At 51.7% G+C, this 22,202-nt stretch overlaps 2 protein-coding genes and 1 long non-coding RNA gene across 4 annotated transcripts in view; 1 reads left to right on the top strand and 2 right to left on the bottom strand.

Annotated features, from left to right (window-relative positions):
* Positions 1 to 22,202, bottom strand: part of LOC135287768 (zinc finger protein OZF-like) — a 218,462-nt gene that overhangs the window by 116,123 nt on the left and 80,137 nt on the right. The window lies entirely within an intron of this gene.
* On the top strand, positions 755 to 5,873 carry LOC135287759 (maestro heat-like repeat-containing protein family member 6). The gene is made up of 13 exons (XM_064400977.1): positions 755 to 1,265; positions 1,570 to 1,634; positions 1,740 to 2,386; positions 2,644 to 2,791; positions 3,000 to 3,190; positions 3,273 to 3,410; positions 3,691 to 3,805; positions 3,977 to 4,114; positions 4,346 to 4,522; positions 4,654 to 4,809; positions 4,968 to 5,069; positions 5,432 to 5,534; positions 5,809 to 5,873. The coding sequence occupies exons 1-13, from the start codon at positions 1,148 to 1,150 to the stop codon at positions 5,871 to 5,873; spliced, it is 2,163 nt and encodes a 720-aa protein (XP_064257047.1). The 5' UTR covers positions 755 to 1,147.
* LOC135287750 (uncharacterized) lies at positions 8,657 to 16,366 on the bottom strand. 2 transcript variants are annotated; one of them, XR_010351296.1, is made up of 3 exons: positions 16,220 to 16,366; positions 15,956 to 16,133; positions 8,657 to 9,247 (listed from the first exon to the last, which is right to left on the bottom strand). It is a non-coding gene; the product is annotated as an uncharacterized LOC135287750 (long non-coding RNA). The 2 variants fall into 2 exon arrangements; XR_010351295.1 differs by lacking the exon at positions 8,657 to 9,247 and adding an exon at positions 15,575 to 15,638.

Genomic DNA, 22,202 nt, shown 5'->3' with positions numbered 1-22,202 from the left:
TTTCACACTGCAATCCCTTCTATGAAAAAAATCATGACTAACAGCCTCTGCCTTCTCCCAGACACCAAGTGTTGCAGCAGAGCTCCAGGTGCTACTGCCAACAGCCCCTGCAGGGAGGAGCACAGCCCCCAGTGCACGTGGGCTTTGGCTCCCTGTGGCACACAAGCCCCCCGGGGCACAGGTCTCTGGGGCAGGAGAGGGGCAGCAGCGCTGCCAGGGCTCGGGGGGTGGCAGCTCTGCTTGGGCGGGGACTCTGCCACACCTGCTGATGGCAGCGCTGCCCGGGCCCCAGGGCTCAGAGCAGCATTGGTGCCCTGGCCCACACGTTCCCTGTGCCTGTCACAGCCGCAGGTTTAGGATGGCCAGCAGCCGGGACGTGTCCCAAGGAGGCCGTGCCAGCTTCCCTGGAAGGCGCCGTGCCCTTGCCAGCGCGGCTGCCTCGGCAGCCCTGGGGGCTCCTTCTGCTGCCCTGAGCCCGCAGAGCAGGGCAGCATTTGCTGATGGGCTGAGCCCTTCCTAAAGATCCTGTCGGGCTGCCTTAGACACTTGGGGCCAGGGATTCCTTCCAACCTGGGCCACTTTGGGTGGGCTGGGGGCGGCCCCAGGGCAGGTGGCAGTGTGTGCAAGGTTCCTTTGTGACACGCTGCAGCACGGTCACGGTGGCATGGAATGGAGGAGTGTGTCCTTTGTGACACGTGGTGACATAGGAGCTGGCAGTGACAAGAGCACGGCACAGCACACAGAGCAGGCGACGGGACAGGACGGGACGGAGCGGTGCTGTGAGGAGCCCCCACACAGCGCACTCGTTCGTGTCCCACCCGGAGCTTTTTCCAGACACTGTTCCTGCAGCTGGCCTTGCGGCCAGACTGTGGCATTTGGTGACTCGGATCTTTTCCAAGACATCTATCCCTGTGGCCTGTGCACTCCAGGCCAGACCGCGGGATTTGGTGACCTGAATCGTTGTTGAGGAGTCTCCTGTGATTTTGGCAGGAGTCCTCAAGACCAAAGTGCAGGTCTTGCTGCTTGCTGTCCTGCTGCCTTCCTGAGGCTTCTCTCTTGCTGGTGCTTTCAGCAACTGCAAGACTTGTTGACTTGGCAATATCCTGAGGAACCTCTATTTAAGGTGCCCTCTAGGCCAGACTCTGACATGGCAGGCAGATTCCTTGGCTTGTTCAAAGTGCTCAGGGGGAAAAAAAACAAAGGCCCTGGAGCTGCCCCAGCAGAACAGCCTGAAGAGCCGGAGCAGATCCAGACACTGCAGGATGGTGAGTGTCAGAGCTGGGCCACAGGGCGGATGGCTGCAGCCAGTGTGGGCCCATCCCATCCCATCCCATCCCATCCCATCCCATCCCATCCCATCCCATCCCATCCCATCCCATCCCATCCCATCCCCTGGGGACATGCCCATGGACAGGACGGAAGAGGGCCCAGGCAGACACCCCGCAGTAGCCGTGCTCCATCCCCCTGGGTCATCGCGGGGCTGTCCCTGCCTGGGGAGCGCAGGGCTGGGCTGTGTTCTCCGGCCTCTCCCGCAGCCCCTCAGCTCTGGCTGTGCTCGCTCTTTGCCAGATGCAGCCGTGGAGCGCACACAAGAGCAGCAATCCAGCCGTGGCCGCTTCCACAGAACCCTGAAGGTACCTGCAGCCATCCCATCCATGCGCTGGGCCTGCTGTCCCTGCTCAGCCGAGCACTACGCTTGGAGAATGCCATGGAGCATCTCTGGCTTCCCTGTCCTGCAGATGTTCCGGAAGTTTCTGCGAGTTCAGCGCAGAGAGACCGGGACCAGTGCAGCTGAGGGCCCAGCTGAGCCTGACTCGGGGCTGACCGAGCTCCAGGCAGAGCCTGATGTCAGCCTGGATTCAGCTGAGCACTCACAAGACTCTGACACCATAATGAATGAGGACACAGCAAACGGAGACAAGGCAGTGACTGAGGACGTGGCCATGACAAATGCCAACACTGGAGAGACTGAAGCCACCGCAAATCCTGACACCACGCCCACTCCAACTCTGATCGAGGAATTAATACCAGAGTATTTCAGGGACCCTTGTTTTTCGTCTCAGGAGCAGCTAAGCAGGCTGGGATCAGGCCTGGAGGCCTCCCAGGACTTTGTGCCCCCTCAAGCCGTGATCACTGGGGCCCCTCAGCCTTTGAGGCCAGCACAGTGTGGCGGGAAGGGAAGCTGGGGAAGTTGCTCCCTTGAAGAGCGCTCCAAGTTTCCCCCAGGTGTCCTCCAGGTGCCAGCCATTGTAAGGAACATCCACCAGAGGCTGGTGTCCCATGACACTGTGGATGCCAGGCTGAAAATTGACATTGTGAGGCTGGCTGAAGAACATCCTGTTGATGTGGTGCTGACCCTCCTGCGCTGTGCCCCAACGTGTGACAGGTACGGGGCCCACGTGCCTTGAGAGCTCAGGGCTCACCAGCCTTTATGGCCCGTGGCCCATCACAGCCCGTCCAATGGGCTCTGCCAGACAGGCAGAGAGCTCCAGGACCCTCGGGCCCCTCTCTTTGCCCAGCCTGCTGCCAATGCTCCCTCCCTGCCCCTCAGGGCACCGGGGCTCTGTCACCTGTGCCCCCACAGCTGCACAGGGCATGGTACTGTGACTGAGACACCCCTGACACAGAGCCCTGATCCCACAGAGCTGCTGCAATGATGTGGAGAGCCATTGCTTCTTCAAGACTAACAATGGAGAAAGTGCTGCCAACACTGGTCCGTGTAATGGAGGATTGGCCTCTGAGCAAAATGTGCACCTCCGATGGGGACAATCAGGATGTTTTTGCCCTGGCTGTGAGTTTCTGGAACTGGTCTCTTCTCAGCCCCCGGATGCCTCTCCAGCAGCTCTCCATCCTCTCCCTGCCTCAGTCACTGGGCTGAAACCTGGGCTAGGGCCAGGCTCAGGGGCCACCAGGCCCACTGCTCCCCCTGCATCTGCCCCTGGGCCCTGCCCCAAAGACACCTCGGCACTGAGCGCCGTTTTGGGCTGCTTCTCTTGCAGGCAACTCTGGTGATCTGGGTGATTGTCCAGGTGCCTCTGTACCATGAGACAAGGATTCATTCTTTCTACCCTCTGTTTACGGCTCTGCTCTTCCACGTTGTCATCACCACACAGCAGATGCCACCAGAGGAAGTTGAAAACTTCTGGAGAGCATGCCAGGAGGAAAATCGCCTTCCCTGCAGGCCCAACAGGTCCCAGTCCTCCTGTCCTTCCCATGCCCCTGTGGCCAGTACCAGTGCTCCCAGTGTGACCGGGGCTTTGCTCTGCACACAGGTTTGCAGTGCAGGCCATGAAGGCTCTGCTCTACCGACTGCAGTGTGACCAGGAGGTGATGGATATGGAGCGTAAGTGTGGCTGGGACACGCTGCTGACTGCTCACACCCAGCACTATGCCGTGGGTCTGCTGGCCAGGTGAGACCCCCTTCTCCTCCACACTGCCCTCAGCATTTCTGCCCTGTGCCCGGGTGCCCCACACAGTCCCTGTGGTCAGGGGCCAGAGGGCCTTGTCACCGAGGGACGGCCAAGGAGACTGGAAAAGGCTGGGAGAGGAGGGTGCCCCGAAGGGGCCACCTCCCACAGCACTCACATCCCCTCCAGGGATGCTGGGGAAAGACCAGACCTCCGTGAGTCAGTCCTGGCAGAGGTTTGGTCCCCCCACCTCAGGGTCTTGGTGCCTTTTTCCCCCTTCCAGGGAGATGCGCCATGTCTTGACCTCCATGTGTTCCCATGTCGCATACCGCCTTCTCCTCGTGCTCAGCTGTGAAAAGCCAAGGTGGGATCTGCCCTTCCTGGCATTCCTTGTGGAGGTGAGCCTGGTGGCCAGCACTGCCTCACTGAGCTGCCTCCCAGCTCTCTGCCCTCTTGTAGCCACAGCTGCCTGGGATGGTGCCCATGCCCTGTGCTGCTGCCTGGGCCCAGCCCTGTGCGGTTCCGGGCTGCTGCTGGCCGGGTCCCCCATCACTGCCTGTGCCTTTCAGGTCCTCGAGTGCCTGGACTTGAGTAAATGTGCTCACACTGTCCTGAAGATCATGTCAAGTTGCCTGCACAGCAAGTGCAGGGAGAGGCGTCGCCTGGCACTCAGAGGCCTCGTGGTGCTCAGCAAGGATCCCTCAATGGTGAGAAGGGGCAGCGGCTGAAGCTGCGCTGGGGAAAGCAGCCTCATGGGCTGGCAGGGCTTCAGCAGCTGAGGCAGCTGCTCCCAGCTCTCCTGCCTCACCTGCCCCAGTGCTTTGGGTCAGGCCTTTGGCCTGTGGGCCCTGCAGCAGCAGGGTGGGGTCGCAGTGCCCGGGCGCTGTTGGCGGTACAGCCGTCCATGGCCTCCCAGCTCAGCCTTGTGTTCCACACAGGCCAGACCTATACGCAGCGTGTCTCGAAGACTTCTGGAGCTGCTGGGTGATGCAGATGGACAGGTGGTCAGCATGTCCCTCTCTCTGTTGAAGAAGATGCTCCAGAAAAAACATCTCATGATATCCAGCACTTCTGCCCCAAAGCTAGCTGAGGCACTCCTGCCACTCTTTGACCATGTAAGGCTCTGTGGCCCCAGCCATGGGCACTGGCCGCTGGCCAGAAATTTTGTGCTCTCTGGATATTCAGGCCTTTGCCCAGGAGTACTGGATGTGTGATGCTTAGGCCTTTTTCTCCTTCTTTCCTCCAGGACAACAGCCATCTGCAGCTGCTCTCCATTTCCCTCTTCTGCAAGGTGATGGAATTGGTAGTGGAAGAGGGTAAAAAGCCCCTGAAGAGAATTGTGAGCCAGAGCCTGCTCCCACTCTTCTTGCACTGCCATGAGGAGAACCAGCATGTGGCAGAGGTGAGGTTTTGTGTGATGCTGGTGGATCTCTGGCAGGGGGCTCGGGTGCCTCCTGCCCGGTGCCTGGTGGGCTGCAGCCTCCTCCAGGCCCTGGCACAGGGATGTGAGTCCGGTGCCCTGGGCTGTGGGGCCATCTCTGGCTCTCTGCTGCTCTCCAGGCCTCTATGAAAACGCTATATTGTGCGGCTGGCTTCTTGGAGAAGACAGATCTCCAGAGGGTTCTGAAGACAGAGCAGCCATTGAAAATTGATGAGTGCCTGGTAAGGAGGGCCTGGAAGCCCCAGGCTCAGCCTGGAGAAGGCCCCTGAGCGCGGTGCTCAGTGTGCGGGGCTGGCAGCTGTGCCCCTGCCCGCTGCTGCACACAGAGGCCACGCGGGCTCTTCTCCAGGCTGCTGTGGGCCCAAGCCGGGTGCCCATGGAGCCCCGGCGCGGCGGGGCAGCGGGGCGGCCCCGCGGCTCCCCGGGCAGCAGCCGGCCCTCTGCCCCCTGCGGAGCCCGGCGCCAGCGGCTGCTGGCCGTGCCTCAGGGCTGTGCGGGCAGGGGAGGCCCGGGCTGGGCGCAGGGAGCGCCCGCCACAGGGGCTGAGCCCGCGCCGAGCCTTCCCTGCTGCTGCTCTCTGCAGCTGCTAGAGGACAGGAGACAAGCGAGCGAGCGCATGCAATGGGCCCTGCGGTTCCTGGAGAGCCCCCAGGAGCCCCTGCGAGAGGCGGCCATCAGGATCATCGGTGAGCCCCGAGGCCGGGCTCCCTCCCCGGCCCGCCACAGCTCGGCCCCAGCCCCGCCCGCTGCCCCGGCAGCGCCATCCGGGCCCGGCGCCGTGGAGCCCCGCCTGGCCCGGGCGCTGCTGCCGCCCTCTGGCAGCCGTGCCCTTGGGCGGCAGTGTGCGGCAAGGGCCCGGGCTGAGCCCTGCCGGGCCAGCAGCGCGTGTGGCCGCAGCGCTGGCAGCGCCGCTGGCAGGGAGCTGTGCCGCTGCCGCCGTGACAGGCTCTGTGTTCACAGGGATGGCCGCGCGCTACCTGTCGAGGAAGAGGGAAGAGCTCCAGTTCCACAGTCAGGGTGAGTGAGGGCAGCGGGCTGGTAGCGGGGCTGCCAGGGAGAGCTGCAATGCCCGGGCAGGGAGCTGCCATCCCTGTCCCGGCTGCGGTGGGCTTCACTCCTTGTGTGCATGAGGGATGGCGTGGCCAGAGCACACAGAGCGATTGCAAGGACACTGCTGGGGGGATTCGTGGCCAGCGTCTTGTGGCTGATCCCGTGGGCCCCTCCTCTCTTCTGGCCGATAGAAGAGCTGAGTGGGACACCCCTGATGTAGTGGTTTTGCTTTGCCAATTTAGGATTTCCTGGCCAATGTGCCAGTTGCTGTGGTGGGTTCAGTTCTGGTTAATCAGCAGTTCGCTCACCAGAATGTATTTACTCATTTCCCCTTTGAGATAGAATTAAGATGAAGCCAAAGCATACTCTTTAAAAAGGTATGAAGAACAATTTAAGAGTAACTAAAAGAAAGAGTAATAAGAGTCAGAACAAAACCTTCGGAACACTTCTCCTCCCCCTACAACCTTTTCTTTCCCACTGACAATGTAAAGAGACCAAACCAAAATTTTGAGTCAGTTTACTACCTCTGCAATAGTCTTTTGTCTCTTTGCTTAAGGAGAGAAGTCCCTCTTATTAATGTTATGGAGACTTTTCCATAAGAAAACAGTTCTCTCGTGGCTCTCAATTTCCATGAATAGCAGCCACCCAGGGAAATGTGCAATGCTGAAATCAGTCCCATTTTCCACAAGCTTTTCCCACAGCTGGGTTTATGTGGCATGTCAACTTATGGGCTACTGTTTTAAAGATGAGCTGTTCAAAAGCAAAGTTCTTGTTCTCTAAAATCATCTTCATCTCTAGCAAGAGAGATCTTCTGTTCCTGGGGGCACAGGATCTTCATCACTCTTCTCCCTGTCTCTGTTGAAACTTCTCCAAGAATCACAGCTACTTTAACATCTGCTGACTTTAGCATGGAGGTCTTTGCTCAATACCTACCATTTGAACACTTTCATCTCCCCATACCTTCATGCGTTATAGGGAAAAAAGTATCATTCTCCATATACAGGAGAATTACAAGAGAATTTTGGCCTAAAACTAAAGGCATCTCCTCATCTTTCCCATCTAGGGCTTGACTTCTTCTTCACGGACCTCAGCCAGGCCTTGGCTGGGCCAGCAGTGTTACCTCTTTGTCGGCCAGAAGGGAAAAGAGAAAGTTCCCCGAGTTTCTTTTGTTTTTAAGATGTGTTTTTCACAGAGGCTTTTGTGTACAGCTTTCCAGATTATCAATTCCCAAAGGCAGCCATTGATTGGTTTCCTAGCAGACACGGAGGAAGCTGCCAGCAGCTTCTCCCAAAACATGACGTCTGGGGTGCACAAAGCAGCACACCTTGGCAGGAGGGTCTCCTAGGATTCATGCAGATGTGGGTGCTGACTGTGGCTCTCTTCTTTGTTCCAGCCATTTCAGTCCCAAGGAAAGACACTAGTCTGTCCCACTGAAACCTGAATATTCACGCCCGGTTTGCCAGAAGAGCTGAAGAATTAGGTCCATCTTCAGGATGCGGTGAACCAGTGTTCCAAGAACAGCACCAGGAGACACTGAACAGGACACCATCTCCCATTGCCGCTGGAGCTCCAGGCACAGCTGATGATTGGAACAGCTGAGCCTGTGGGAAGCTCGCATGGCTTCTGGCCCTTCCCTTCCTGTAGATACCTCCCTCCCTCCAGCCCTCAGACACTGCCCATTCCCTCTTCCCCTCCCATATCACCCCTTGTTTTTGGATTTCATTAATAAACGGTTTGGCTTCTTCACTTTGCCTGCATCCCTGTGGAGCTGCAGCAGAACAAATCCGGGGCCCTGGGACACACAGGCCCCTGCTGCCGTTCTCTGCCACGCCGTGTTTTGTGCACAGACCCAGAGGAACGAGGGCAGGTCAGGCTGGCACGGTCCCTGTGCTGAAGCTGCAGTTCCACAACCCTGTGCAGGTACAGATCTTGCTGAGCACACGGAAGGCCAGCAGCGGCACAAGGAGCCTGTGTGTCAGGAGCCAAGTCGTGTCTAAGGCCCTGCCACATTTGATCCACTGCTGTGCACGTCAGCAAGACAATGAAGAACAGACAGTGAAGGAAACCTTATGGATGAACTGGTGGGAATGTGACCCTTGAGAGAAACAATGGATTGGTCAATTGATGGGAAGTTAACCTGTGAAAGTGGAACAGCACACAGTGGAGCTGTGTTTGGCATGGAGGTGGCATCAGAAGCCATTGCAGCCTCTTCTCACGTGCTGACCAAGCATGAGATGACCTTATAACAGGAAAAACTCCGCTCCAGAGGAGGAGATGTCAGGCCTGGTTGTGGGGTGGAGGGATGAGAGGGACAACATTCATGTCCTTCTGATGGGGGGGATGCCCTGAATGTGGGCGGCCTGCCTGCCCCTCCCAATGAAGCACTATGCTGCATCTCCTGCTCAGTGGCTTTTCACCATTCCAGGGGTTGATACATATTCTTTGCAAGAGCAGCTGATCAAACAAAACTGGATTTCCAATCACAAGTACAATTAAGTCTTTCTGCATGGGAATCCTCCAGAATCTGTAACACCCCTAATTTTAGAAGAGCCAATCTGAGGATGCTCTGAACCCAGCTGAGAGGGATTCCATGGCAGGCATCCATGGAGAGCACAGGGGCTGGGAATGCTGGAAGTTTTCAAGAATAGCATCCTGAAAGCACGGCAGGGCTCCATCCGTGCACAGCATCATCAGGAAGAGGGCAGAACTGATGGAGAAGGAAGACTCGCTCACCATATGATGATCGACAAGTCTCGTCTTTATTCCCGAATCGCCAATTATTATACACCTTTTAATTAGCTCATGCATAGTGCAAATCCCAGCTCACCATTGGCTAATTAGTTATCAGCTATCTACGTGCTGTTTTGGTATAACTACTTACAACTTTCTCAGGCTGTTTGGCTTTACCACCTGTGTCTGTGCATTTCTTCATCCGTGAGCCAAGGACACAGTTTAGTTGGAATGGCAACTCCCCTCATTCTCTATCTCGGTCAAATTAATCTCACAGTGACCTTTAGCTCGGAGCTAGCTTGTTACAAAGCTCCCAACATTTCCCCCATTTTCTTTTTGGGCCAGAAGTGTTGTTTTCCAAGCCCGCCCCATCATCTGACTCACTATTCTTTGTACGCAATTAAGCAAGCATGGTAATACAGCATTAGCAATACTATTACACCTAATATCCCTATAGCATACATTGCTGCTCTATTCTGCAATACTGCATGATTTACACTTTGTACGTCTTGAGACAGCATGTCCAATATCTGTCTTCTTTGCTTGTTGAATGGTCAACGTTTCTCTTGCTCTTGATAGAGTTACACATTCTTCATTGAAATCCATCTGGACTTTGCACCTGTTAAAACACAAACAAATCCCACGTCCCTGCAGGACTGAAGAATCTTCTCAAAATCCTGGAGGTGAAGAATGGGTCCTGGTTTTATTTTGCAATGTTACATAGAGAAATGTTAAGATAAAAGTAATTAGGAATCAATTTAGATAATGCACACAACAACATATACAAGATCAGAAAATTACTAAACACTACAACACTGAACTTTTATCCCAGAGTCTGCGACAGCTGATAAACCTTAAAATGACAGAGAATTGGAGAAATCATGTCCGGATTCATGTTTCCCCCAACTCCTTCTGAAAATAGCTCAGCTATCATAGATGGTTAAATCGCCAAGTCAAAAGAACTTGAATACTATTTGATGCAGAAAACATCTGGGTTGATTGTCAGTCACTCCATCCAAATAGAGCTAGAGCTTGGCCAGAGCCCAAACTCTAATTGGTGAGTGTCACTTAACACATTTTTTAAACAGGACTTTTTAAAAACAACTGTTATAAACAAGAAACCTTAGGGTTACAAACTAATCAAACTATCAAACAATTGAATCTTTCTGAAGTTTCTGTCAAGACAGAGATTTTCCAAACACAGCAAACTTCTTGAATTCTCTGCTGGAGTATTCCTGTAATAATAATTAAAAGAACCACAAAACTGGCAATTTGGATAAAAACTTTCAGAAACATCTAAATAGTTAGGAAATAAAAGACAGACTCTTGAAGAGACACGTGTCTTGCAGGTGATCACACAAAAAAAATAGAGAAACACATGAAAGCTGGCTGTAAATACTACAACAATACCTTAATAATAATTCTTATCACAAAAATCAGAGAATTCACATAATGTAATCAATTTATCAACAGCAAGTGTTCAAGGAAGTTAAGACAACCCCTTTTCTAAGCATTCATGTAATATTAACAACAATCACTATCAGCATTACTTATAAAAACTAAAAATAACAAAGGTTATAAACTTAATATAAATAATTCTTAAAACTTTGAATCATTGGGGAATCGACTGATGACCCCATAACAGGGTCTGACTGACCTTTTCCAAATGCTCTGTCTTCCAAGACACCTTGGGTAATTGAATCTTTACTAATACTTTCATCTTTACATGACATTTTGTTTCCCTGGGAATAATTTTTTACAATAAAAGCAGTTCCTCTGGCATTTTGTTACACTGAGATTTCTTACTGATTGACAACAATCATTAACTGAAGGATAACAGGCTGGAAAGCTGGACAGTTTGCATAGATATTTAAAAACAAAACTGAGAAAGATGACAGATAATTTTAAACACAAATAATTTCACTTAAAATAAGGACAGTACAAAAACAATTAGCACATTTACATCCATTTATCTAATGCCATCTCTTAATGAATAGAAGAGAGCAAAGACCATAAAGACTATAGTATACAGAAATATTACAGTTTAAATCTTCTCACATGTAGTCCAAACAGAAACTAGGAAGTTTACTTAGACTCTGCCCCCCTAAAAGGTTGCTCCCACCTCAGGCAAGGGAAAGGCAATGAAGTCATCAAACTTAAAGCTATCAAACCCAAATACTCAATCACTTTTAGAAAAGCAAAAACATTTACAAAAAAACCTGGTAAACTAACTGTAAAGCCTGTGGAACAGTTGGGTGAAATGCCCCGTATAACATCTGCTGCATGATGAAGCACTGTGTGAATTTGCAGAAGTTTTCCATCCTGATCTTGAAGAAAATTCCTGACCTGTTTTTTCTCAGACACTTGTTTGAATTGCTGCGATGGGCTGGCTGCTGTGGTTGCCAGGCAGCTGTGACAGGGCGGTGCCCTGAGGAATGTCTGCCCACGCCCGTCCCCGCCTGCTTGGGCACAGCTTCAGCCTGCGCCACCTCGGGGGTGCGGAAAGGAACGCCCTCACCCGGACCCGCGCAGCCGCGATCTCCTTTGGGCTCCGCTCTGCCTGGATTTCTGCTCGGGCTGGTTCCCCCTGGCTCTGCGCCAACACCCGCAGCCTGCGGGAGCATGTCCCACACCGCTGGTGCTTTTGTGCGCTTGCAAAAAGTGAAAAAGCCCTCCCAGCTCCAGCTTTCAGGTTTCGCGTTACTGGTGCGCGTCCGCCGCCGCTACCACCGGCACTGCGCTTGACGCTGCCGTGTATTCGGCCCCCGCATCTCGCCTTGGCTGGCCCGGCCCCGGCTGGCACTTCCCTCGCGATCTGTGCTCTTTCCCTACGGACAGATGCCGTGCGAGTTTTTGTCACCGTGCGTGTCACTGGACCCATGGTGCGTGTAACCGCCACCAGCACCGAGCATGCCGCCTCCGCAGCGCTCGGTCCGCTCCGCCGCTGCACCGCTGGGACCGCCGCCAGCACCGAGCATGCTGCCGCCACCATACGCGTTCTCGCCGCCGCGTCCGCCCCGGGCTCTCCCGGGGCCCCTGTCGCTTTCCTGGTCCCGAACTTACGCCACTCTGTTAATTCATGTACTATATAAGGATTTTGAGAAACTCCTTGTGCATACTCGTAAGCTAACAACTGTGGGAGCTCTTTCTGCAAGTCTATGTCCTTAATCTGCTGCTTTTTTAAAAAGCAAGTAAATAAATCATATGCTGCTTGCCTTTCCATTTCTAATCAGCGCTGTTGCAAGGCTTTTAGACTCCGGAAGCACGTAGGCTGGGACTATCTATATAGCTCCCAGGGCCGCGAACTCGCAGTGGATCGTTTGCCGTCCCCCCCTTGCTTCAGAGGGACCCGCTCCTACTTCCCGATCCGTGGCAGCCGTGTCCGTCCGTAGTCGTCTTACGGGTTCACGTCGGGGTCAGCCATTTGATGGAGAAAGAAGACTCGTTCACCAGATGATGATCTACAAGTCTCGTCTTTATTCCCGAATCACCAATTATTATACACCCTTTAATTAGCTCATGCATAGTGCAAAATCCCAGCTCACCATTGGCTAATTAGTTATCAGCTATCTACATGCTGTTTTGGTGTAACTATCACTACTTTTCCCAAGCTGTTTTGCGTTGCCACCTGTTTCTGTGCATTTCTTCATCTGTGGGCCAAGGACACAGTTTAATTGGAATGGCAACTCCCCTCATTCTCTATCTCGGTCAAATTAATCTCACTGTGACCTTTAGCTCGGAGCTAGCTTATTACAAAGCTCCCAACAACTATTGATATTGCCAATGCATTTTTCTCCACTCCGCTGGCAGCAGAATGCAGGCCACAGTTTGCCTTCACCTGGAGAAGCTCCAAAACATCTGCACTATATTGATGTCATCATTGTATGGGGGAAGACGGCAGCAGAAGTGTTTGAGAAAGGAGAGAAAATCATCCAGATTCTCCTGAAAGCTGGCTTTGCCATCAAGAAGAGCAAAGTCAAGGGACCTGCTCAAGAGATCCAGTTTCTGGGAGTGAAGTGGTAAGACGGACGACGTCAGATTCCCACTGATGTCATTAACAAGATCACAGCAATGTCTCCACCATCCAACAAGAAGGAAACACAAGCTTTCCTAGGTGCCATAGCTTTTGGAGAATGCACATTCCTGAGTACAGTCAGATCGTGAGCCCTCTCTATCTAGTCACCCGTAAGAAGAACATTTTCCGCTGGAGCCCTGAGCAGCAACAAGCCTTCGTCCAGATTAAGCAGGAGATCGCTCACGCGGTAGCCCTTGGCCCAGTCAGGACAGGACCAGATGTGAAGAATGTGCTCTACTCTGCAGCCGAGAACCATGGTTTGTCCTGGAGCCTGTGGCAGAAGGTGCCTGGGGAGACTCGAGACTAACCACTAAGATTTTGGAGTCGAAGCTAAAGAGGGTCTGAAGCCAAACATATTCCAACAGAGAAGGAAATTTTAGCAGCCTATGAAGGAGTCCAAGCTGCCTCAGAGGTAATAGGCACCAAAGCACAACTCCTCCTGGCACCCCGACTACCAGTACTGGGGTGGATGTTCAAAGCAAACGTTCCCTCTACCCACCATGCCACCAGTGCTACATGGAGTAAGTGGATTGCTCTCATAACACAGCGCGCCCGTATTGGAAAGCTGAATTGCCCTGGGATTCTGGAAATAATTACAAACTGGGCAGAAGGTGAAAACTTCAGTCTCACTGATGAAGAGGAACAAGAAGTGACACGTGCTGAAGAAGCTCCTCCATATAACCAACTGCCAGGGGAAGAAACACAATATGCTCTTTTTACAGATGGTTCCTGTCGCATGGTAGGAATGAATCGGAAGTGGAAAGCAGCCGTATGGAGCCCCACACGACAGGTTGCAGAGGCCACTGAAGGAGAAGGTGGATCAAGCCAACTTGCTGACCTCAAAGCTGTTCAACTGGCCCTGGACATTGCTGAAAGAGAGAGGTGGCCAAAGCTCTGCCTCTACACTGATTCATGGATGGCAGCCAATGCTCTGTGGGGATGGCTGGAGAGGTGGAAAGAGGCTAATTGGCAGCGTAGAGGAAAACCAGTTTGGGCTGTTGAAGAGTGGAAAGACATCGCTACCAGGGTAGGGAGGCTACCTGTGACGGTCCGCCATCTAGATGCCCATGTCCCCAAGAGTAGAGCCAATGAGGAGCACAAAAACAATGAGCAGATAGACCAGGCTGCAAAGATAGGGGTGTCCAAGATAGACCTAGACTGGGAGCACAAGGGAGAGTTATTCCTAGCTCGAGGGGCCCATGATGCCTCAGGTCATCAGGGCAGAGAGATGCCACCTATAAGTGGGCATGAGACCGAGGGGTGGATTTAACCATGGACAGTATTTCTCAGGTTATCCACGACTGTGAGACGTGTGCTGCCATCAAACAGGCCAAGAGGGTGAAGCCCCTATGGTATGGTGAGCGGTGGTCCAAGTACAAGTATGGCGAGGCCTGGCAGATTGACTGCATCACACTGCCCCAGAAACGCCAAGGCAAGCGCTACGTGCTCACAATGGTAGAAGCCACCACAGGGTGGTTGGAGACCTACCCTGTGCCTCATGCTACTGCCCAGAACACCATCCTGGGCCTGGAAAAGCAAGTCCTGTGGAGACATCGTACCCCTGAGAAGATTGAGTCAGACAACGGGACTCATTTCAAGAACAGCCTTATCAGCACCTGGGCCAGAGAACATGGCATTGAGTGGGTGTACCGTATCCCCTACCATGCACCAGCTGCGGGCAAAGTGGAAAGGTACAATGGGCTGCTAAAAAGCACCTTAAAAGCCTTAGGTAGGGGATCTTTCAAAAATTGGGAGCAGCATTTGGCAAAGGCCACCTGGTTAGTTAATACCCGAGGCTCTACTAACCAAGTGGGCCCTGCCCAATCAGAGCCTTTGCACAGTATAGATGGAAACAAAGTCCCAGTGGTACATGTCAGGGGTTTGTTAGGGAAGACAGTTTGGATCAATCCTGCCTCGAGTACAGACAAACCCATTTGCGGGGTTGTTTTTGCTCAGGGACCAGGTTGCACATGGTGGATAATGCAAAAAGATGGAAGAACACGATGTGTACCTCAGGGAGATCTGATTGTTGGGTGAGAACCATGTATAAATATCACTGTTTGCTGAATGTTGCCACCATTGTCTGTCTATAGCTGTATATTAGATGTATAATGTATGTGTTTGTAGACTTAAAATATATATAAGTTTTAGTAGTAAGGTGACGATATGGGGATAAGGGGTGGAATGTCCTGGGTTGACTATATGACGCTTTAATCCCCAATCGTCTTGTTCTCTTTATACTGAACAATAATTTTTACACCTTTAAGACTCTCTTCCAGACAGTGGAGAGGGCAGGGAAGAAGCGCACAGTTTGTTTTCAGACTGCTCTCAGTCCTCCACATTCCTGCTCCTGGACTGTGTTGTCTGCGGATGGACAGACAGCCAGACAGAGCTCCTTTTTTCCCTTTTTCTTGCTTTTAGTTAGTTTTAGCTAGCTGAGGCAAAGAAGTTCTCCGGATTGTGATTTTTTCCTTTTTTCTTGGACCTGTTCAAGCCTGCTCTGCACTGAACACCCAGAAGAGCACCGGCAGCTCCACCTGTGGCCCCCTGGCCGGGCCTGGGCCGCGGCGTTTCCAGCACCAGAGAGACTGATCAGAGACTGAGTGAGCCAAGCTGCAACCCGGGGAGGGGACTGTTCTGAGTTTGCTTTCCTTGGATCAGTGAGAAGTTTTATTGCTTAATATTGTTTGGTTTCTATTGTTTAATAAACAGGTTTCTTTCCACTTTTCTCCAAGGAGATATTTTCTCCCGAACCGGTTGGAGGGGGGAGGGGCAATTGAATCTGCTTTTGTAGAGAAGCCCCTTTGGGGGTTATCTCCCAAACTTGCCCTAAACCAGGACAAATACAGTTAGTGGCGCCCAACGCGTGGCTTGAGAAAATGGAAAAAAACCTTTTATTGATTGTAGGTGTCCCTGTCTGTGATGTCCACTGTTCCTGGAAGAAAAGCAAGTGCCACGGTCACTCCAGTCAGGCACAGAGGGTTCTTCCATGTGCCCCCAGGCTGGCAGACACTGGCACAGCAGCAGGACTCTGCTACCAGAACTGAGCCTGGCTGGGTCTGGCATGGAGCTTGTGTGGAGCAAAGCAGGCACAGGACAGGCTGTGGATAGCCGCCAGAATGCAGTGCCCTGGGTACAATGTCCCTGAGCAGGGAGCACCCAGCCCAGCCCCAGCCTGGCAGCAGGAGACCCACTCTGCCTGTCCTGCTGCTGGCATTGCTCTTCAGCCCAAGATCACGGCCTCTTCCTCACCTTTTCAATCAATGTCCATGTCCTCAATGGACTCTTCCATATCCACATCCATCTCCTCTTCCTCATCCACATCCACGTCCATCTCTTCCTCTCCAGAGTCTTCTCCGTCAATTTCCATCTCCTCATCCATATCAATCTTTGTATCCACCTCCATGTCCTCCTCTCCATCTGGGACAGCCTGCAGAGGTAGCAAAACCTCAGAGTGGGCTCCCTGTCCCACCTGGGCAGGTGGGGGGTGTCCACCTCCATGGAATGGCACCATACCTTCCTCAGGACAAATGGGAGCATCCTGCAGGGCTGGATGATGAAATCCAGGCACTCAGGAGCTGTCAGGAATGATCGGGGTATCGGGGGGATAAGAAGAGTGAAAGGCGAGGGCAGGAGCAAGGTGCAGAGCGTGTCAACACAGCGGCCAACGGTTGTGTTGTGCTCTTTGCTGGGCGCTGGACGTTCCAGCTGGAGCCTGGGCTGTGACATCACAGTTCCCAGGCTCCATCTGAAGTGGACAGTGGAGACCATGGAATGATGGAGTCCCTGAATGGTTGGGCTTGCAAGGGAGGCTGAAGAACAACATCTTGTTCCAAGCTGAGCAATCTTCCCCCAGAGCAGGCTGCTCAGAGCCCTGTTCCCAAGGATGGGGCATGCACAGCCTCTGTGCACAGCCTGGGCCAGTGCCCCACCACCCCCAGTGGAAAAGAGCAGCTTCCTTAGATGCAGCTTCCATCAACCTGCTGCAGTTGAAAGCCATCCCCCTTGTCCAGTCAGCTCAGGCCCTGCTGATCACTCTGTCCCCTTCTTTCCTGTGGGAGCCTTCCAGTCCTGCACAGCCACAGTGAGGCCTCCCAGTGTCTCCTCTCTCCAGGCTGAGCATCCCCAGCCCCACTTGCCCAGCAGTCAGTCACATCAGGGCCAGTCAAGGCTGCAGGGTAGCAAATAGCATCAGGAACTGAGAGATGCAAGCTTTAGACCCAGGTTTGCCTCTAAATGTACAAAATTAATAACAGTGGATGGGAAGATGGTGGGACACTGGTTCTGTTCTAACTGGTGATTTATTTTTCTTCTTTTCTGTCATGCTGCCCCAGGTTTTTCTGTTTGAAAGGAAGCTTGGCACAATGTCCATTGTCTTCTCCATTTGTGAAACACCAACCGGAGTCTGGGCAGGCTGATACGCAGAGCAAAACCTGAAAATATACTAGTGATCCTGAGCCTAGGGGATGCAGCTAAACCCAGCCAAAAGGAATTTCTGAAAAGCTGATCCTGGTTTACATTATCTTGAGTTTGGCTTCGCCAACTTCACCAGTCATTTATGAAAAAGCAAACAAAATCCTCAAGCCAAATCAGACATAAACCCAAACAAACAAACAAACAAACAAACCCATGCAGCAAACCAATCAAACAAATAGATAAAAAACCCCCAAATAAAACCAAAGGAAATGAAGAGTTAGTACTAGTTGTGAGGATAGCACAGCAGGCAAATGGCTGCTTCCCACAGGATCATCATCAGAAGCCACATAGAACAGCTGCTCCAAAATATACCCAACAGGAGAAAAAGTGATCCATGGCAACTTTGGGGGCAGCTCCCCATTCAGGTGAAGGATGAGCACGCAGTGGTACAGATCCAGCATTGCCCACCCTCCAGGCTGCTCTTTGCTCCTGATGAAAGACCCTTGCAGGACTGTGGCCCCTCTCAGTGCAGTGTCAGTCACTCCCAGAGCTCTCAGCTGAGCCACTGGCATTTGCAGAGTGACATCCAGGCACAATCCTGCTGCCTGCTGAGCACCTGTGGAAGATCCTGAGCATCTTCATGCCTAGCAGCACAAAACAGCTCAGGATTTCTCTGAACTGCTTTTCAGGAGAGGTTTCCATGTCCCCGTGAGATCTGTTCATCCCTCAACACGTCTGACTTGGTGTACAACGATGCATTTGGGTTCCTCCCTTCCTCCTGTGTGCCAGTGAGAAACCATCCATGGGAATGGAGGATGTTGTGTGCAGGGCAATGTATTCCTGGCTTGCCATTTTGCTTCACTGTCACTCAGCTGAACATGGTCCTTATCTAAGAAGGACTTCGGAGAAATGGGTAGGAATTTTGGCTCTGAGAGGAGCAGAAAGCATATTTTCTAGACCACATTGCCAGCAGATGCCGTTTCCCTGGCAGAACAGTGATTGCCACTCATCTTCCTGGGAAGAATGTCAAGACCCATTCAGAGATCCCAGGTTCAGCTGGCCTTTGGCTTTGTCTACCTCATTTCACACATCCACTTTCAAGGGCCATTAGAAGAGGCATATGTCTGCCTTGCTACCCAGAAGTGCTGTAGTTATTCCCAGAAAAAAAAAAAAAAAAAAAAAAAAAATTGGCTGTCCTGTGGTGTGGTAGAAATCCCATCACAGTTGTGACTCTGTGAGCAAAGACAACCGGTGCTTTTTGGGGCTGTAACAGCTGAGAGTGTGGCAGAGCAGGTTTGATATTCTTTTTAGAGTCCTGAAAACATTGTTCCCAAACAATCTTTCTCTCCTGTCTTCTGTCATCAACTGTGGAACAGAGGAAATGGAAGGGATCAGAGGTTTGTTTAAATTTGCGCTTATTTTTAAGTCTTCAAATAGTGTCAGCTCGATGCGTGATACTTTAGAAATTGGATGAGTAGCACCTATTTCATCCCAGCGAGAGGTGGGATTGAAGACTTCCAACAACAGAAACACTGGATGTGCAAGAGCTCAGTTTTCCACCCCTCACACAAGTAACTTGCTGTACTATTTTCAGCAGCCTCAGCCAGATCGATTAAAATCCTGCTCCAAACAACAACAGAATGAAAATCTTCCACCAAATGGGGAAAAGGAAGAAAAGTGGGCCGCAGCCCTTTCTTCAGACCTTGTGTTGATTTTGCCAAGTCAGATGCAAACAAGGTTTGCCATATTTCTTTCCTAGAAAAATGCAGCTATTGAATAGAAATCTATCTCTGAGGCTGCTAAGTTGAGTGTGATTTTAGAGCTGGGAGGAGCAAAACAGGTTCCAGAGAAGCTGTGGTTGTGTCACCCTTGGAAGTGTTCAGGGCCAGGTTGGATGGGGCTTGGAGCAACCTTATTAGCGGAAGGTGTCCTGAGTCTGGTGAGTCCCTGAAAAGAAACTTTTGGTTTTCCTGAAATGCTGCCTTTGCAAGGGGAGGTCACAACTACCCCACCTAATTTGAAATGCCCTGAGCAGAACCCAACTGTTTTTTCTCACAGGTGAGGAGGGATTTTCACTTGTATTTTATGGAGGATTTTGACAGGGCAGAGCAAGAGCAGCTGAATGGGTTTGACAGGCAAAGTGGGCCAGTGTGGCAGCAGCTTAATTCCATGGAGCTTTTCCTTCTGAGATCCTGTACAACCTGAGGCAGCACTCTGGGGCTCTTGAACCTGGCAGCTGGGCAAGTTAATCATTGGAACAAGTGATAAATTAAGCTGATCCACTCTCTTGAGCATGGGTGTGATGAGCCTTAAGTAAACCTGTGAGCACTTGTCAGGATGGGAGCTTGTTCTTTGCCAGGGAGGAGGGAGAAAATATTGCTTGGAGTAAATAAAGCAACTCTGCTTCCCCTGGAAGAGGAAAAGAAGGAATTGAACACGGGAATGCTGCATGGAGTCATTTGCACAAGGCTATATCTCCTCTGCTATGCAGGAATGTTCTCAATAAACCCTGCTTCTCCTGGCCATTATTTTTCTGGGTTTCCACCACATGATACAAAAGACTCTCAAGAGACTCCCGTCCCCCGGGGACTACAGCCTCCCCCAGAGGATGTTCCATGAGATTGACCCCAGAGCCTCATATGGGGCCCTGGGGGGTGGGACAGGGGGGCAGGGACCCCCGGCAGCATCCCTGTGTCCCCCAGCGCCAGAGCCTGGGCCAGGGCTCCTTCACCCTGCTATGAACGAGGGCTTGAGAGCACTGAAAAATCCCCAGCAAGGGATCAGCAAAAACCAGATTTAATATTAAGCAACTGCACCGCAAAGTTCCTTGGCAAGAGTCACTCTGCTTCTGACTGGACACTGCAGGCACAGCAAGGAAAAAAAGCAACCACAAAATCAAACCAAATCCAGGCAACCAAACCAGAAATGAAACAAGAACTGTGGCTTTCAATTCTGTGGAAAAGAATTGTCCTTCTCAGCCAGGTGATCATTGCCAAAATTGATGTTTCGCCTCCAACATTCCCTATTGTGACAGACTGGAGGAGATTGTTGGCTGGAAACATTTCTTGTGTGGGGGAGGAAGGGGCAGGTCCAGCCTTGCCCTGCCCCAGAACCCCAGCACTGCCCTGCCCTGGAACCTCAATCCCCCCAGAGCCTCTATCCCAGCCCAGCAGTGTCTGCTAGTCCCTGGCACAGCACAGGCAATGCTCCACAGCCACCTCTGGAGCCACCAGCCCAGCTCCTGAGTGACCAAACGAGCCCAAGTCCCACCTGGGGGAAGGGCCCAGCAAGATTAAGGGGTATTGAAGGCTGACCGCAAGGTGAGCACACATCCTGACCCTACCTCCTCTTGGCATTTCGATCTGAACGCTGCTGGAATTCAGGAGTTGGTAGCTCTGTGTTTGTGCCTCTGTATCTTTTTCGTCTTTCTTACTCTGTGTCTTCTTCGAATTCCCTCCTCTTGCAAATTTTGAGCAACGTTAAATTGAACAGTCTTGGAGTTTGTATAATTGAATGGGAAAAGTTAATGCTTTGAGAAGTGTTTTTTTGGTTGATTGAATGTCATATTAAACCTTTTGCCATAGTTTCTCTGATTTTATAAAGTTCCCAGTAAAGGCTACTTTATTAATTTGAGCTCCCGAGAATCTCTTGTACTGGTATTTCTCCAGTGAGTCCAACTCAGAGGACACAAACAATTGTAATTCTTTTTCAATGTCTCCTTCAGAGAGTTGTTTGGGGGGTGGGGGTCAGGCCTTGTCTGTCCTGCTTGGCACAGCCCAGGCAGGGCTTTCCCAGCCACATTCCACACTCCATTTCCCAGCTGGAGCCGCTGCTGCCTCTGAGTTCTGCTGGCCCAGCCCCAGGGACGCTCTCCTTGTCTGCCCATTCCCCCACGGTCTCTGGGCAGGGATGGTCTCAGTGGGGGCTGCTGACATCCTCAGCAACTTGGAGCCTGCTGCTGGATTTCACTGCTCCAGAGGCTTGTTCAGCCTGTAGCTCTTCAGTGCAGGAATTCAGTGTCCCAGGGCTCATTAACATTGAAAACACCTTAACAAGCCAAGCCTTTGGGAATAATTTGATTTTAGCTTTCAAATCTTGTGTGGTGAATTCAACACATTTCATAAGTGTATTCAAAGTGAATGTATAATTGAATGAATATTTACAAATAGAGTGAGAAAACATTTTTTAGGTCCTAATTTTTTTTTTCTGATCATAAATTGATATGTGCAATCTCCAATTGGCACTGAATCCAAGTACCTTCTCATGCAGTTTGAATAGATATGAATAGATATAGCCAACACCCTTCATGGCTGACAATCAATCAGACTCTCTCCCTACCCCCACCCCACCATTTCCCCCATCCAAGCCCTGGCACTCAGAGCAGCCTTGTGCAAATCTGAGCTCCCTCCAGCCCAGGCTGCACCTGCAGCTTTCAGCTGCTTGGCTCCAAGTCCCACCTGCTTTCCTTGGAGAAGGAGTTGCCTGAGACACAGAGGGATGTTCATTTATTGTCAGCCAACAAAGCCAAGAGAAGGCACAGCTCCATCAAATGCAAAAGTCATTCTTCTCCCTGGCTCTGCCCTGGCCCTGATCCCCACAGCCTGTCTTCTTTCCTTCATCCCTCCTTTGCCAGGCACTTTCTGGGACAAGGGAGCTCTGCTCTGGCTATGGAGGGAGGTCCAAGTGCAGCCACTGGAGTGGGAACCACAACTCATCAGGTTTGTGCCTTTTGAGAGACCAGGAACTAGTGAGACTCAGAGGCACAGAAGGGTTTCTCTTCATGGCCAATATAAAAAATATGAACATGATAAAATTTAATAAATTCAATAAACATGAAAACCCTTCCCTGAGCTCCTTGTGACAGCAACATCTGACATGTCCACTATCGACAAGAGATTGCCATATGGGAAGGATTTTAGACAAAGACATAAAGATATAAAAGATAAAAACACAACTAAGATGCTTTCTAAGAAGGTATTTAAAGTTTTGAAAAATTGGGCAACTCCCTGATGGCCAAAGCATGAAGCCAGTCAAGGGAGACACATTGGAATAACCAGAGAACAGCTGCAGGAGGAAATCTGGG

Source organism: Passer domesticus, chromosome 31, assembly GCF_036417665.1.
Source record: "Passer domesticus isolate bPasDom1 chromosome 31, bPasDom1.hap1, whole genome shotgun sequence".
Classification (NCBI taxonomy): domain Eukaryota; kingdom Metazoa; phylum Chordata; class Aves; order Passeriformes; family Passeridae; genus Passer; species Passer domesticus.
This window is presented reverse-complemented; position numbering and strand designations above follow the sequence as displayed.

Bases quoted from the DNA above. Each gene is read 5' to 3' on its own strand.
- LOC135287759 (XM_064400977.1), top strand. From the start codon at position 1,148: ATGGCAGGCAGATTCCTTGGCTTGTTCAAAGTGCTCAGGGGGAAAAAA. The intron at 4,810-4,967 runs GTGAGGTTTTGT...GCTGCTCTCCAG, and splicing joins AGAACCAGCATGTGGCAGAG to GCCTCTATGAAAACGCTATA. The intron at 5,535-5,808 runs GTGAGCCCCGAG...CTGTGTTCACAG, and splicing joins GGCGGCCATCAGGATCATCG to GGATGGCCGCGCGCTACCTG.